General features: G+C 44.3%; 1 protein-coding gene across 2 annotated transcripts in view; it reads left to right on the top strand.

Annotated features, from left to right (window-relative positions):
* The window catches only part of gse1b (Gse1 coiled-coil protein b), a 717,669-nt gene that overhangs the window by 319,502 nt on the left and 380,275 nt on the right, over window positions 1-17,892 (top strand). For both annotated transcript variants that reach the window (XM_073070370.1, XM_073070369.1), the window contains exon 2: window positions 15,673-15,856. In XM_073070370.1, the coding sequence (XP_072926471.1) occupies window positions 15,673-15,856 (184 nt within the window). The remainder of the gene's footprint in view (window positions 1-15,672; window positions 15,857-17,892) is intronic.

The following is a 17,892-nucleotide window of genomic DNA, read 5'->3' as shown; positions in this document are numbered from 1 at the left end:
CTAAGGTTAATACAAGCATTCAGATAACATACGTCATCAATACTCAATCTAAAGCGTGGGTATAGTAATAATCATCAATAAGAAATCGCTGTATCATTTGTCTAGGGGATAAAATATTGTCCGATGGAAATATAAAAGTCTCTCAGTTCATGCAGGCTTTAGCCTTTTGGGGACCGCTGGGTTTTCACTTGTTGGAGAGAGAGAGAGATTTGTGATAAAAGAAACTTGCCCGGGTCTTTTGATGAGATCAATCCGTTGAGTCGGGGGAGTTGGTTCCCCGTTGTTAGTTCAAGAAAATCATTTCTGCGGTACCCGCCACCGGCTCCCAGGCAAGGGAACCGAACGCACGTGGCTTCCTTCAAATGGCTGCCCGCTATACGGGATCGCTAGCGTCTCTTCTGGTGTGTCTGAGGGGCCGTCTCTACAGCCCCTCTTTTATCTGGACTCACGGGGTCTCAGATGTCAATCAGGGTGGGGTGAGGCAATCTCTCCCCGTCACCCAGCCCACGTTGCCCTGAGGGCTTGCACGTAGCCCAGTCCCCAATCCACAAAGGTGTCTCCAAAAGACAATGGCCGTTATCCGTGGCTTTGTCTTGCTGAGGGGCCAGGACACATTCCAAAACCTTGAGGATTCTCTCTCATTTCCTGGGTCCAAGACCCGAATTAATAGCGATCTTGCGATTCTCAAGAAGGAGGGGGCTGCGGTCATAACAGTGCCTTGTGCTGTGTGCGACTGGACTATATATCCTGTGTTTTGCACTTCGGCCCCTGAGGAACACTGTTTTGTTCGGCTGCATACACGCGTATGGTTGAATGACAATTAAACTTGAACTTGTTGCTTTTACAATTCTATGACATGTGAGAGCCAGTTTGTGCACGGCAAACTCCCACTGTCTCCTATGAGATTGAAGTCTGTTCAGGTACAAAACTAAAATCCTATTTGAACTTGACCCAGCCATGACCAGTCTGCTTCGCACCTGGCCCCAAGGGCATGTCATATTTTCCGTCACCAAACTCTCCCCACGCTGGCTGTAAATATGACCTCGAGCACTGTATTGATCTATCTGCGGCCAAAGAGCCAAATATTGACAAAGTTCGGAGGACCTGTGTGGTGATACTTGGAAAATATCCTGACCAGGATAAAGAACTGAGTCAGAATGACATGACTCAGCTCTGCATAGCCTGACCCAACTTGAAATAAGTGTTCCCTAGCAATGTACATCCAGCCCCCTATTGACAGGTTCATTTGAGTTTGGGGTAGGTAGCCAGAGTACACACTAAATCAGCTGCCTTAGTGTAGAGTGAGAGGTGAGAATTGGCCCATGGTTAACCTCATCCCTCGGAATAGGACAAAATATTAAACCAAGAGAAAATTAAAATAAATAAATAAATAAAACTCAAGTTTGTGAAAATTTGCCGTTGTTGACTAATCCGCTGTTTTTATTTCACATTAAGTCTGGGTGTTAAAGATTCCAGTACATAATTTTGAGGAAAAGCAGGGGAGTTACAGATCATGCCCTGATCAATAGTTGCCCCAAGATCAATATTGATAAAGCCCTTGAACTGATCACCAGCATGTGGCTGTGACATTTCCTAGAAAAGAGCAGTGACCTAACTGGTTAATTACTTTAGTAGGTGTTTGAGATTTGATTTGTCGCTGAAGACTGTAACAAATTTCGATAGATGTACAGTGGAGAGCATTCTGACGGATCGCATTGCTGCCTGGAATGGCGGCTCCAGTGCGGAGGATCAGAGCAGGCCGCAGAGGATTGTAGGCCCAGCCTGCTGTACGGAGGGCACAATCCTCCCCACCATCTGCCGTCAGATTTCTGGAAGCTCCCTGAACACTACCTCTCTGTTGCTCTTTCGCACTGCTTATTTTTTATACTCGTTATTGTAACTTACAGTAATTCTTTACGCCTTGCTTTGTACTGCTGCCACAGAGCAACAAATATCACGACGTACTGCTTGTTGTTGATAATAAAACCTGGCTCCGATTCTGGAAGGGTATGAAGGCACTGTAATAATTCAATGCTTCCGTAAAGTGGTACAGTATCTAAGACCTGCCGAGGGATATCGTGATTTAGGCAATAAATATTGACCTTTCCGACCACATCCATCTCCCTGGAGTGATTGAAGTGACGGCAGAGAGGGGGAGATTGGGCTCGGGGCCACTTCCATCACTGGCAGCCCCATAGAACCCAGTAATATAAAGGTGCTGGCTTCTCTAGGATTAGCAGTGAAGGAGAGCAGAACCTCTTTGATTCCGCAAGGTATAAACTCACTGTTAATAAGCTCAAGAAGTTGTCATCCCATTCATCTTCTCTGATGCACCCATAAAATAAATTCTCCAGCGTCACTGACACACTTAACAAGAATGTACTGTATCAGTCATTATGAGTGGCAGCATTTCCTCACATCTCTTTCTGGTCCGAGAGAGCCATAACTCAGAGCATCAATAAAAAGAGTGGGTGCTTGCAGGGTGAGTGGCGCACTACTGTGTTTAAACGTCACTCGGAGCACGGCCGTCCAAGGAATCCTCAGTCCTGGTGTCCATTCACACTTGGAATATTGTGTTCAGTTCTGTTCACCTTATTATAGGAAGACGTGGAAGCTTTAGAGAGGGTGCACAGGAGATCTACCAGGACACTGCCTGAATTGGAGAGCATGTCTTATGAAGATAGGTTGAGCAATCTAGAGCTTTTCTCTTTGGAGCGAAGGAGGATGAGAGGTGACTTGAGAGAAGTGTACAAGATGATAAGAGGCATAGAAAGTGTGGATAGCCAGAGACGTTTTCCCAGGATGGAAATTACTAATATGACAGGGCATAATTTTAAGGTGATTCGAAGAAAGTGTAGATGTCAGAAGTAAGTTCTTTATACTGACAGTGGTGGATGCGTTAAACGCCCTGCCAGGGGTAATGGTAGAGGCAAATACATTTAGGGTATTTGGTGCTGAGATACATCTTAGGATGCAACAACTCTTAGTTAGGCACGTGAATGATAGAATACTGGAGAGTTATGTCGGAAGGAAGGGTTAGATTGATCTTAGAGTAAGTTTTAAAAGGGCAGGACAACATTGTGGGCTGAAGGGCCTGCGCTGTGCTGGAATGTTCTGTGTTCAGTTCTACTGTGTACTGCAAGGTGACAAAATAGACCGATAGATTCACTTTTATCCCGTGTCCTATTCTGTCTCAAGTGAGTTCCTCAAATGACAACTTTGATTTATACAGCATTTTAATGTATCAAATGCACAAACAGAGGGTTCTCAATTTTCTCACTGTTACCATCAGGTAGGAGGTACAGAAGCCTGGAGGTACAGAAGCCTGAAGGCACACACTCAGCGATTCAGGAACAGCTTCTGAAATGGACATTAAACCCTTGGACACTACTCACTTTTTAAAATAAACAGTATTTCTGTTTGCTGCACGCTTTTTAAAATCTATTCAATATATGTATACTGCAACCTATTTATTTATTTATTTATTTATTTATTTTTTTCTTCCATATTATGCATTGCATTGAACTGCTGCTGCTAAGTTAACATATTTCACGTCCCATGCTGGTGATAATAAACGTGATTCTGATTCTGAAACCTGTAGCAGATTCAGAGTTTTATTTGATTTATTTATTGAGATATAGCGTGGAAAAGGCCCTTCTGGCCCTTGGAGCCACGCTGCCCAGCGATCCCCTATCTAATCCTAGCTTAATTGTGGGACAATTTACAATGACCAATTTAACAACGTCCTTGGACTTTGGGATGAAACCGGAGCACCCAGAGGAAACCCACGTGGTCACAGGGAGAACGTACAAACTCCTTACAGGCAGCGGCAGGAATTGAACTCGAGTCGCTGGTACTGTAAAGCGTGCTAGCCAGTACACTACCGTGCCACCCCAAACAGCATGGAAGCAGGCGCATTGGCTCAACTCGTCCCTGCTCAACTAAAGTGTCTTCCTGAGTTAATCCCTTTTGCCTGCACTTGACTTTTGTCCAAACCTTTTCTATCCATGAATCTGTCCACGCCTTTTAACTGTGATGATTGTGCCCAGCTCTGTGTGAAAAAGTTGCCCTTCACATCCCCTTTAAATCTTTTTCCTTAAACTCTGCCCTCTCATTTATGACTCCCCTATCCTAGTTAAAGTTTAGATTAGATTAGCTTTATTTGTCACATGCACACCAAATGTTTGAAAAATACTGTGACGTTCTGGGGCAGCCCACAAGTGTCACCCTGCTTTTAGCACCAACATGGCATACCCACAATTCGCTAGTCCTGACCTGTACATCTTTGGAATGTGGGAGGAACCAGAACACGCGGAGGAAACCACGCAGTCACGGGGAGAACATATCATATCGGCTTTGTACAGTCAGTGGCAGGAATTGAACCCTGATCTTATAGCTGGCACTGTAACGCATTACGCTGACTGCTACACTACCGGGCCACCCTCTGCGACCATCCATTTTAGGTATGCCTCTCAAGATTCTGTGAACTTCTTTTACGTTCACCCTCAGCCCCCTTTCCTCCTGGGTAAACAGTCCCGGCGTATCCATTCTCTCCTCATAACTCAAGTCCTCCAGTCTCTGCAACGTCCTTGTGGAACCTTTCCTGCAGCTTCTGTAGCTTAATTGCATCCTTCCCAGAGCACAGTGACCAGGATACTCCAGGCACAGCCTCACTGACATGACATCCCAACTCTTGCGCTCAATTCCCTATCGATGAAGGCAAGAGAGCAGTGCGTCTCCTTCACCACCTTGTCGATCTGCCTCCACTTTCAGTGAACTCCGTTTCATACCCCTAGGCCTCCCTGTCCTACACCATTCCGCAGGGCCCTGTCATTCACCATGCAAGTCCTGCCCTGGGTTAACAAAAGGAGATTCTTGAGTAACAGAGTCTAATGGCAAGAGGGACAGAGATGGGATGGGCAAACGGATTCTGGGGCACCAATGAATATTTACCAGGTGAACTGTTCACGTCAATGGGAAAGAAGCTTTTAAAGGGCCAGCACAACGTAACTTGACAAGTGTCCTCTTATTGTACTGTGTGGCTGTATGATTGCTATTTACTTCTTTCTCCCACAATTACACTGCCCAGCTTTCCTTTAAAAGTTATCTAACCCTGTTATTCCCTGTGAAAACTATCGGGAAAGAGGTACAGGAGCCTTGGGTCCCACACCACCAGGTTCAGGAACAGTTATTACCCTTCAACCATCAGGCTCCAAGTCAGCCTGGATAACTTCACTCACCTCAACTCTGAACTAATTCTACAACCTATGGACTCACTTTCAAGGACTCTACAATGCATATTCTCAATATTATTTATCTACTTTTAAAATTGATATTTGCACATTTTGTCCTCTTTTGGATGATTGGTTATGTGCAAGTTCTATTGTATTCCTTTATTTACCGGTAGACACCTGCAAGAAACTGAATCTCATGGTAGTATAAGGTGACATATATGTACGTACTGTGATAGTAAATTTATGTTGAACTTTGAAGTTGCAGATTTTAACCACTCACTGGGTTAAGAAGTTTCTCGTGACTCCTTGTTCGGTCTGTCTAATATCCTCACTCTGTGAGCTCTAGCAATCCATAGAAACCCCTCTCTATGGCAATTAATGATCACATTAAAGCTGTTCATTAAAATAACTTCTTCAGTTTTTGACTTTATTGTTCTGTAAAGTATGAAGAGGCAGGTTGTGAAAGTCAGCGTTGAGCGTAGAATGAGACATCCAATATCATAATGAAGCCTTCCATTTCTATAACACAGCAAAATGTCCCGAGGTGCCTCACACAGTTCCATCACATACTGACAGCAAGACCCATTTAAAGTTGTTGGGACACACGTCCAAAAGCTTGCTGAAAGAGATTTCTAAGGGGCAACCAAGAGGAAAGAGGGGCATTGTTCCAGGAGAGAGACCCAGAGCTTGTGGGGCAGTGTGATAATGGAGCAGGTGGCCTAATACAGTTACATTGCCTGCTGCAGCATCGTACAAACTACTTACTATCTGTAAGGATAGTAACACTTTCCCTGTGACCTCTGGGTGCACCGGTTTCCTCGAACATCCCAAAGATGCATGGTTAAGGTTAGTGAGGTGTGGCCATGATATGTTGGCCTGGAGCCATGGTGGGCTGCCCAGCACAATCCTCACTGATTTGTTTTGATGCTTCACTGTATGTTTCGACATGTGACAAGTAAATCCTTGAGTCTTTCTCTGCGATCTTTGCACATGAGATACATCGGAAACCAGAGAGTTGTTGGAGGAGAGCCCAGCTCAGAACAATGCTGTTTGTCACCATTTCCTGTCAGAAAGCATTCGCCTGCATCTCCTGTGGCTGGGAAGCTGCTGAGTGCAGGCCTGTTGGAATGGACACCAGTGCCAGGTCAGAGTCCGACTCTAATCTGCTCATAACTGCGGCCCGGACTCTTAGTCAGCTGGTGAAGCACTTCATTGGCTGAAGCTACAGGAATGGGGAATGTTGCAGGAACGTAGGAGCAGAGAACAGGAGTTGAAGCTTCAACCCTTTGATCCTGCTTCACCACAATGAGATGATGGCTGATCGCTCGCTTCACTTCATGTAGTGCCATCTCGTCCCCTTATCCTGGAGGAGAGGATGTTAGGTTTAGGGTTATCTATCACGTGTACATCAAGACATACAGTGAAATGTGTCATTTGCATTAACAACCAACACACCCAAGGATGTGCTGGGGGCAGCCTGCACGTGTCACCACATATTCCATTAAAACGTAGCATGCCCACTATGTTCAGCAGAACAAAACAGATGGCAGGAATTTCAATTTCTCCTTCCGGTGAACAAATTTTCCCCTCCCTCTCACCCTTCCTTTATTCTCCACTCTGACCTTTCACTTCTTCTCACCTGCCTATCACTTCCCTCGGGTCCCCTCCTCCTTCCCTTTCTCTTATTGTCCACTCTCCTCTCCTGTCAGATTCCTTCTTCTCCAACCTTTGACCTTTCTCATGAGCTTGGCTTCACCTATCACCTTACACTAGCCTCTCCACCCCTACAACTTTTTATTCAGGCAATCTTCCCCTTTCCTTCTCAGTCCTGAAGAAGGGTCTCGGCCCAAAACATCGACTGTTTATTGTTTTCCATCGATGCTGCCTGGCCTGCTGAGTTCCTCCAGCATTTTGTGAGCATGTTGCTAACAAAACAGGACAGAACAACAGCAAAACAAGCCCCGTTACTCCCTCCCTCACACCTACCTGGTCAAGCACATGCACAATCGTCTTGTGGCCTTTGGCCTCCAGCAAACTAATGCATTTGCAGATTCACGGACCATTTCTGAAATACTAAGTCTAAATGTGAGGGGGATAGTCCCAGTGGGATGAAGAGACTCCAGTGTAATAGGAAGTATGAATATGAAACATGGGAAAAGAATGTGAATATAGTTGGAAGGAAGACATGGAAGCTTCAGCCATTGAAGTGTTTCACCAGCTGTCTCAGAGTCTGGGCTGCAGTCATGTGCGGGCTTGGGGCAGACTTTAGTGGGGGTCTGACCTGGCACTGATGTCCATTCCAGCAGGCCTGCGACAGGCAGCTTCCCAGCCACCGGAGATGCAGACGAATGCTTTCTGACAGGAAGCGGTGACAAACGGTGGTGTTCCGAGCGGTGCCCATAAATCACTCTCGACTTGCAGCCTCGCGAGGGTGACTCGTCGCTCTCCCGCCCTGCCGGCTGGAAGGTGCCCGGGATGAGATTAGCAGATGCAGCGGCAGGCGGGCAGGACGGTGAGGGAGGTGCGAGAGCCACCACCGGGCTGCACATTAGCTGGAGAAAGGGGCTACAGCTGGGACAACAATAACAACAGAAGCGAATCGAACAAGAAACGGGGAGACTTTTACTCGAGCAGTGCTATTCACAGCCCCCGACAGCCAGAGAAGTAATAGAGGAAATTCTAAAAGAGTGAATTGTGAAGTTGCTTGTGATTTCCAGTGACAGACTGAAATTGAAGAAAATACGTTTGGATTTGTGACACGATAAATGGGGGTTGCAGATTTAAACATATTCCATATGGCTGCCAGGTCACTTTAAGCCACTGAAACTAATTAATTTCCCTTGGCAGAGACAACTTGTGAGCAAGCTTTGTGCTGCCAGTTTGTAGTGTGGATTGATGGCAGGTCAGCTAAGTGTGTTTCAGATCCTGAAGTCTGCACTTCTTTTCTTGGCGAGGTCCTTGAGGGTGCTGGCATCTTTACAAATGAAGCATCTTCGGTGGGGTTGGAGGCGGGGGGGGGGGGGGGGAATCGTGGTTAGAGTTGGGTGTGTGGTAGAGCGGTGGGGAGGAGGGGTGTGGAGTTCCTGCAAACGTCGCAGTAGCCTACTGAAAAAGCTGCTTGGAAACTTCACACGTACACCTGTTCACGCACACGCACGAGTGAATGCAAGCATACTGCTGAAATCTCAGCCCACCACCAAGTTCAGGAACAGTGATTACCCCTCAACCATCAGGCTCCCGAAGCAGAGTGGACAACTTCACTTACCTCAACACTGGACAAAACCGATCAGCTCACTTTCAAGGACATTGCAATTCATATTCTCAGTATTAGTTACTTTCTTGGTTATGTATTCATTCATTCATCTATTTATTTATTTGCACAATTTGTCATCTTATGCACATTGATCGTTTGTCAGCCTTTGTGTGTAGTTTTAATATTTTGTTGTTCTACTGTGAACGCCCGCAGGAAAAATGAATCTCAAGGCAGTATATAGTGACATATCCATATGAAGGAAATGATAGGCCAGTTGGACTGCACCTCAGCGGTTGGGAAGATGTTGGAGTTGATTGTTAAGGATGAGGTCTCAGGGTACTTGGAGGCACATGATAAAATAGGCATGGTTTCCTTAAGGGAAAATCTTGGTTTAAAAATCTTTTGGAATAACGAGTAAAGGAAAATTGGTGGATATTGTGTACTTGGATCTTGTGCTGAACATGATGCTGCTTAACAAGGTAAGAGCCCAAGGTATTACTAGCGTGGAAGGAGCATTGGCTGATTGGCAGGAGGCAAAGAGTGGGAATAAAGGGAACCATTTCTGGTTGGCTGCTGGTATTTCACAGGGGTTGGTGTTGGGACCCCTTCTTTTTATGTTTTATGTCAAAGATTTGGATGACAATTGGTGGTTTTGTGGCCAAGTTTGCGAATGATACAAAGATAGGTGGAGGGGCGGGTGATGTTGAGCAGGGAGGGAGGCTGCCAAGGACTTGGAGAGATTAGGAGAATGAGCAAAGAAGTGGCCAAAGGAATACAATGTCGAGAAGTGTATGGTCATGCATTTTGGTAGAATAAATTAAAAAAAACAGACTATTTTCTAAATGAGAACATTCAAAACTCTGAGGTGCAAAGGGTCTTGGAAATCCTCATTCAGGACTCCTTAAAGGTTCACTTGCAGGTTGAGTTGGTGATGAGGAAGGCAAATGCGATGTTAGCATTCATTTCGAGAGGAACTGAACATAAAAGCAAAGATGTCATGTTGCAGCTTTATAAGGCACTGGTGAGGCCTCACTTGGAGTATTGTGAGCAGTTTTGGACCACTTACCAAAGAAAGAATATGCTGACATTGGAAAGGGTTCAGAGGAGGTTCACAAGGATAGTTCTAGGAATGGACAGGTTATCGTATGAGGATCGTTTGATGACTCTGGGGCTGTACTCGCTGTAATGTAGAAGAATGAGGGGGGCTCTCATATAAAGGAAGACCTAGATTGAGTGGTTGGAAGCGGATGTTCTCTGCAGTGAGCAATTCAAGGACCAGAGGGCACAGTCTCAGAATAGAGGGACGTTCATTTAAAACAGAGATGAGGGCAGATTTTTTTAGCCAGAGGGTGGTGATTCTGTGGAATTCATTGCCCCAGGTGACTGTGGAGGCCAGGTCACTGGGTGTATTTAAGGTGGAGGTTGATACGTTCTTGATCTGTCAGGGTGTGAAAGGTTACGGGGAGAAGGCAAGAGAATGGGGTTGAGAGGAGAAAATGGATCAGTGAGTTGACTCAATGGGCTGAATGGCCCAATTCTGCTCCTATGCCTTATGGTCTTTCTTTTTATATCTTTTTATTAATTTTAAACAAACATAAGAGAAACATAGATACAGAGAGTTTGAGAATACATAATTAATAGGTTATAAATACAAATAGATGATAATCCATATATAATAACCTCCCAAACTCACAGTGATTACGAAAAAAGGAGTAAATAAGAAAAAAAAAACCTCCAAAAAAAAACCTAGCCAACATGGGCCGTTGCATTATGTCAAATATACACAGCAGCGTCAATAACTCCATACCTCCATCCAAATAATTAAGGATAATAAAAGTAAGGTTTAGGAAAAGTCAGTTTAGCTTATATGAAAATGTTGAATAAATGGTCTCCAAGTTTCTTCAAATTTAATTGAAGGGTCAAAAACAACACTTCTAATTTTTTTCTAAACTCAATTAAGAAATAGTTTGAGAAAACCACTGAAATATGGTTGGAGGATTAATTTCTTTCCAATTCAATAGGATAGATCTTCTAGCCATCCACCATTGGTAAACCAAAAATTGCAGTAATAGGATGAGGTTGCAATTTAGTATTAAGAACTTTTGAAATAATACCGAAAATATCTTTCCAATAATTTTGCAAGCAGGGGCAAGACCAAAACATGTGGGTCAATGAAACAACTTCAGAATGACATCTGTCACAGGTTGGATTAACATAATAATAAAATCGAGCAAGTTTATCCTTAGACATATGAGCCCTATGTACAACCTTAAATTGTATTAAGGCATGTTTAGCACAAATAGAAGAATTGACTAATTGTAAAATTTTCTCCCACTGCTCAGTGGGTATAAGACAATGAAGTTCTTTTCCCCATTCCTTCTTAATTTTTCCTGATACTTCTGGCTGTATTTTCATGATCATATTATAAATGATGGCTACTAAACCCTTCTGGCAAGGATTCAGAGCTAAAGTTTTTTCCGTAATGTCCATTGGACATAATTTCAGAAAAAACTGTAACATGTTATTCTAGAAATTTCTAACTTGCAAGTATCTAAAAAAATGAGTTTTAGGCAAATTATATTTATTAGACAGCTGTTCAAAGGACATAAAACTATTGTCTAAAATTTGGGTAATACTATCATCTTAATAGCATTAATTCGACCAACCAATGACAAAGATAATGGGGACCACCTGGTAACAAGTTGCTTGATTTGGTCAATTAAAGGTAAAAAATTAGCTTTAAATAAATCCTTAAGTTTCTTGGTAATTTTAATACCCAAATAAGTAAAATGATCTGTAACAAGTTTAAATGGTAAGTGTTTATAAATTGGAACTTGCATATTTAATGGAAATAATTCACTCTTATTAAAATTCAGTTTGTAACCAGAAAAGCTACTAAACTGAGTAAGCAAGGATGAAATAGCAGGAATAGATCTCTCAGGGTCAGATATGTATAGTAACAAATCATCAGCATATAATGATAACTTATAAGTCCCTTCCCCATGAGTAATACCAAAAATATTAAGTGATTCATGAATGGCAATGGCTAAAGGTTCCAAAACAATGTCAAATAATAAAGGACTTAAAGGACAGCCTTGCCTCGTACCACGGGATAACTGAAAAAAAGGAGATCTCTGATTATTGGTAAGAACCGAAGCCAAAGGTTTATAATATATTAATTTAATCCATGATATAAATTTTAAACTAAAATGAAAATTCTGCAACGTATTAAACCTTATGGTCTTATATACATTCTTTGATAGTAAATTTTCTTAGATGGTTGGGTTGAGTTGTCTCTGATCTTGGCAATTCATTTGAGAACGTTTTGTCACCATGCGAGGAGACATTGTCTTTGTCCTGGTGATTGTGGTGTGCCCTTTCAATTGCTTGGCCTCTATATACTTATCAATCAGCTGATTGGACAGCATTTCAGAAGCTCAGTTATGATGATGAGAAGGAAACCTCATCAGTGATTGGCTGTGTGGTGAACTTTCTGCATTGTGGTCTGGAGTTCTGCCTGCATCGATTCATAAATGGGATGGAAATTTATGTGGTCTGTGTTTGATAACCGGATTGTTGATGGAAAACCATGCTTCTAGGAATCCGCTTGCAAAGCCGCGTGTTACTCCGGATCCGACGCAGCACGAGAAAAAGCGCAATAAAAAAAAACCTCAATAAATTCGAGGGGTGATTGATAAGTTCATGGCCCAAGGTAGAAGGAGTCAATTTTAGAAAACTTAGCACATTTATTTTTCAACATAGTCCCCTCCTACATGTACACACTTAGTCCAGTGGTCGTGGAGCATACGGATCTTGGACCTCCAGAAAGTGTCCACAGCAAGGGTGATTGATAAGTTTGTGGCCTAAGGTAGAAGGAGATGAGTTATTAACTTCAAACTTTTCTCCCCTTTGTACTTCCTGCCTTGAATTTTAAATGTATTTGAATTGATTATTATTGTCACGTATCAAGCCCTGCCCCGATGAAAGCTGTAATTATTACTAAGCAACGCAGTGGTTTAATTATTGAAATACATACGTTTCTTAAGTGTTTTATATGCATAGAAAGGTAAAATATATACTATTTTCCAAGACAAATGTTTGACTAACTCACGCTAAATAATATTGGATGTAGCTGTTCCGACTTACTTAGTAAGAGAACTTATGATTTTTTTTCGATCCCAATCCACGATAACCTACGCACATCCTCCCGTATACTTAAATCATCTCTACATTGTAAATGCTGTGTAATAGTTGTTTTACTGCATTGTTTAGGGAATAAAGACAAGAAAAAAAAGTCTGTACATGCTCGAAGAATGAGTGCTGGAAGAGCACTTCCGGGTTTTCGCGATTCGCGGTTGGTTGAATTCGCGCATGCGGAACTCGCGGATAAGGAGGGCCGACTGTACCTAATAAAAAAGCCTCATCACTTAGGACATCAAGAGTAGCTCCTTAGCAGCTAGCCAGCTAGTTTAAATAACGTTAGCTATGCTAATGATCGAATGACACCTCTTAAACTCAACTCAACATGTCTTTTACAGTCATTTAACCCACCATGGGCAATAGAAAAGTCACTGGTGCAAACAGTGCAGCGAGCAAACACTGTCATTATTTTTACCCTTATTAGGCAGGAGTACACTTTAGTGTAGTCTGGGGTGAGTACGTTTTATGTTTTCTTTTTTTGGAACACTCTGCCATGGTGCTGCAGGACACTAAACTGAACTGATGGACAATGAAAGAGAGAGAGAGAGAGGTCGACTGTAAATCCCCCACAAAAGAAAATCAGGATTTCTCTCTCTCTCTCTCTCCCCCCTCCCCCATTCCCTCTCCCTATCCCTCTCTCCCTCTCACTCTCCCTCCCCCTCCCCCTCTCCGTCTCAAAAAAATCAATTTCCCGGATATTGTATATAATTTGCGGGTGTCAGGGAGCCGCTATCAATATGCGGGAGACTCCCGGAACTTCCGGGAGAGGTGGGATGTCTGCAGATGTGAAGAGTGGGTTAATTACCATGTGACTAGTGTGACAGTCAGCTGAAGCAATCGAGTAAACTGATTATGAGCAGACAGGCATATAGAACAGGGAAAAATCTACAGAACGTGGATATCGCCCAGTCCATGAAAGGAAAGGTCCTCTTCACCACACAGCACCTTTCATTAAGGACGCCCTTAAGGCCGTGCCTCCTTCTTGCTGCTGCCATTGGGAAGGAAATACAGGAGTCTTGGGTGCCATACCACCCACGTTCAGAAGCAGTTATTACCCGTCAATTATCAGGCACCTGAACTAGTGAGGGTAACTTCACTCACCTCAACACTGAACTGATTCCACAACCTGTGGACTCACTTTCAAGAACTCTACAATTTTATGTTCTCTGTATTATTTAATTTAGTATTATTATTTGTTGTTTATTTGTGTTTGCACAGCGTGTCTTCTTTGGCGCATTGATTGTCTGTCGGTATTTGTGAGAAGATTTTCATGATTCTGTTGTATTTCTTTGTTCTACTGTGAATACCTGCAAGAAAATCAATCTCAGGGTGACAAACATGCATTTTGGTAATAAATTTACTTTGAATTTTAAACTCTGAACTTCGTGATTTTGCAATGTTGGTTGATGAGGATACCGGGGTCAGTCTATTGCCGAGAGGGATTTTTGTTTAAAGTTTCATGCAACAGATTTTTACAATGTAGCGCTTCCTTAACAGTCAATGTTCCCTCTAATTTGTAATGTCCAGTGTGCGCAAAAATCTTGCGCTGTGCAATTTTGTGCCCAGTGACAACCATATGTGCACGCTCAATAATTTCTTCAGTGAAAGCAGTATAAATAAGGCAGCTCTAAAATCTCCAGACAAATCACCGCAAACTCCGCATTGTTAACATAGTCCGCATCAGAAACCGGAAAAGGAAATGTGATTGTGTACGATAGTGAAATATACTTAACATGCCGAACAAGGTAGAGGATGACAATCTTTTGTGCGCAGTTTAAATTCCTTTGTGTGCTAGTAGCAAAAGATGTGTGTGCGCGCGCACACACACACACACACACCACACACACACACACACACACACACACACACACACACACACACACACACACACACACACACACACACCCCCCCCCCCCCCCCCCCCCCCCCCACCCCTAGAGGGAACGTTGCTGAACTGCAGATGGATGTATTGATTGGCTCTGCTTACTTTGCATCATCGAGTATCGAGTCTGCCGTGTGGAAGCGATGATTACATTCTCTCTGGTTCTCCCCCTCTTACCCAGAGGTAATTCAGCAGCCAGAAGGGACTGACGTCATCTTGTTGGCCTGAGCGTGGAACAGGTCTCCCGCTGCGGGTTTCGGCCCCACTGCCTGCGCTTCAGAAAGAACTGATTCTGGAGGCTGAGAGGGCAGCTCTATGCTGAGGGCTTTGGCGGGATTAACATTGGCAAATCTCTTGCGCGCTCATGAACAGAAGCTTTTTGTTTCTGCTAATGGTCATTACTTCCTTCAGTGACTATATTGTGCAGCCAGGTGTCCAGCATGGTGGAAAAGAATTAGCCTTTTGCTGAGCACATTTCGACTTCCTGGGGAACCTTCTTGCCTTTGAGTCAAGAGGTTGTGGGTCTGGCCCACTCCAGAGCGTTCAGTGCAGAATCTTGGCTACACATCAGTGCGGTGGTTGAGAGTAACGTCCCCGAGCAGGTGAAGCGGAGTAACAGGTTGTTATACCGTTGGCTCTGACTTTCAAGCTCAAGTTGTACAATTAAAAAATGTTATGAAATGATTCAACAGCATGAAATACATAAAATAAAGGTGCTTACAACAAGCTACCTCATAGTTTTCTTGAAGCAAGTGGATGAAAGGAAAATAGAGGGAAAAAATAGAAGCCCAGGCAGGAGGGAAGGGTTAGATTGATCTCGGAGTAGGTTGCAAGATTGACACAACTTAGGCCAAAGGGACTTACTGTGCTGCACTGATCTGGTCTGTGAAAGCCAAATGCAGCCATATTTGAGTGTAATAAAGTACTTGCGTTCCGTTGACACTTGCACGGTATTTGAGAGTTCAATGGTTAATGAACTGTGAATTGTCTGCATGTGGGGTGAGTGTGGAGGGAGGGGTTTGTTGAAGGTCAGTGGGGCATCGGTGACTTCATCTCCAGTCCACTCTCAGTCTAACCCTGCTCCCTTTGCTTTTGTTGCACAGGGTTTGCCTTCACCCCCTCGCCCCTCCAGTTCCAGCAAGAAGCAGTCGGCGTCGTGCCCTCCCCAGGCCAGGGAGGAGACGTGGGAGGAGAGCAGAGACCGAGGCATCGCGGACAGGACCCCGATCCCGACCACCTCCCCTCGGCTGACGGTGCATGCTGGCAGTTCGGACCACGAAACCACAAGTAGGTTGAATGTTTTCCCCTGCACCAGGAGGCGAGAGCTTTTTCTATACCAGCATTCAAGGCTCACCAGCAGGTCAGAGGCAGGGAATGTTCCTCTACTTGTCAGTGCTAGCTGTTCAACAGCTGTTGCGTGGAAACATCGCAAGAGGGGGTGAACTTTGAACCTCTGAACTAGGCAATGTAGAACATGGTGGAGGTGCCTACAAGGCACGTACATAGCCCCAGGTTTAGCTGCTTCAGAGCTTTCTCCTGTTGAATAATACATGTCACGTATCCGCTGTGATACAGCTTCTAATATTAGCGCATTTTAACGTGGGGCTTGCTGATTTGTATTCTGGTGAGTCCATTTATATTTTCCTTCGTTCTCACTTCAAATGTGGCTCCTTCCAGTAGCCTGGACGGTAGAATGCGCTCGGGCAAAGGGTAACCTCCCTGCCACTCATCAATAGACCCCCTCCACCCCCCCTCCCCCATCAGCGATCGCATGATTGGCTGTCTTAAGTGTGAGGTTTTTATTCCTTCGCTCCTGCCAGTCAGCCTAACTAAATGCAAAGTGATTGGTCCTGTGGTACCCTCTGAGAACGTGTCTGTAATGACTGAGAGTCCGTTTCTGCACCGCTTCCCCTGGATTCACACCCCTGTTTCACTGTTTGCTCTGGTGGAAGTGGCTGTTCAGTGCGAGGAACAATTGGTTTGTGTGTTTCTCGAAGTATGGGCCCGGGATGTTGGGGAGGGGGCTCAGATTGATGTGCTTACCGCGCTTGAGTATTCTGCCACAGGGAGTGAACGGGTTTGCATTAGGAATTCCGACCCTGGTTTTGTGTTCCCGCCCACTGTTGGTCATAGGGCAATGCAGTGGGAATGATACTGGGAGTGCATAAAACCTGATTCCCTGACTCTTATAATCAATAATCAACAGCTGAAGACAAGTACGCCGTACGCCATCTTTATCTTTGTTACCACTTTTATCTACTTGCATGGACACTTCCAGAAAGTTATGGATTTGGATCCTAAGATCCCTCTGTACATCGAAGCTGTTAAGGGCTCTGCCATTAACTGTGTGTAATTTCCGCTTAAGTTTGACCTCCCAAAGTACAATTCCTCACTGTTGCTCCATCTGCCATTTTTCCGCCCATACCTGCAATTTATCTGTCTCCTGCTGTACCTCTGTTTCGTTGTCCACAGCCCCCACCACCAGTCTACAAACTTACCCACCCACCCCTCTACCTACTCATCCCGAGTTCAGAGATCACAAACAGCAGATGTCCCAGCTCTGATCCCTGCGGAATACCACTGGTCATGCTCTGATCCCTGCGGAATACCACCGGTCATGCTCTGATCCCTGCGGAATACCACCGGTCATGCTCTGATCCCTGTGGAATACCACCGGTCACGGCTCTGATCCCTGTCAAACACCAGTGATCACGGACTTCCAGCCTCTCAATCTCTGTGAGCCCCCGTAAGGGCTTCTTAATTCTCCAGCTTCCCTCTCTCAACAGGAGTGGAATTGGGAGACAGTGGGAAGCCCTGTCTCTATGGGATCACTCTCACTTCAGAGTCTGAAGTTTCTGAGATCAGGTCCCACACCCGAGTCGCCGACACAAAGACCCAGTCTTCACTCCCATGTGGTATGGAGGGAGTGCTGTCCAGCTGAAAGGTGCCTTTTATCAAATAAGGCAATGAAACTTGACGTCTGTCTTCACCAGTGGAAGTAAAAGATCTTGTGGCATTATTGTGATGAAATGACAGCCTTAGGGAGTGATGGAGACAAAGTTTCTGTAACATTTAATGACTATTTAGCTGAGCACTTGAAACACCATAGCATTTAACAATGCGTGGGAAATGTAATAAATAAGGTTGGGTACTTGGTGGGCTGAAGGGCCTGTTTATGTGCTCATGTATTCTGTGACTATTAGGACATGGAAGTTGTCTTCTCCTGGCCAGGATCAATGTCTGTCAATCTACTTACAATAAATCATACAATCATTATAGTGGTGACTATATTTCAAACATACTCCATTAACTGGAAGTAAGTC

Source organism: Hemitrygon akajei, chromosome 17, assembly GCF_048418815.1.
Source record: "Hemitrygon akajei chromosome 17, sHemAka1.3, whole genome shotgun sequence".
Taxonomy (NCBI): Eukaryota; Metazoa; Chordata; class Chondrichthyes; order Myliobatiformes; family Dasyatidae; genus Hemitrygon; species Hemitrygon akajei.
Note: the sequence above shows the minus strand (reverse complement) of the source record. Positions and strands in the feature narration are given on the sequence as shown.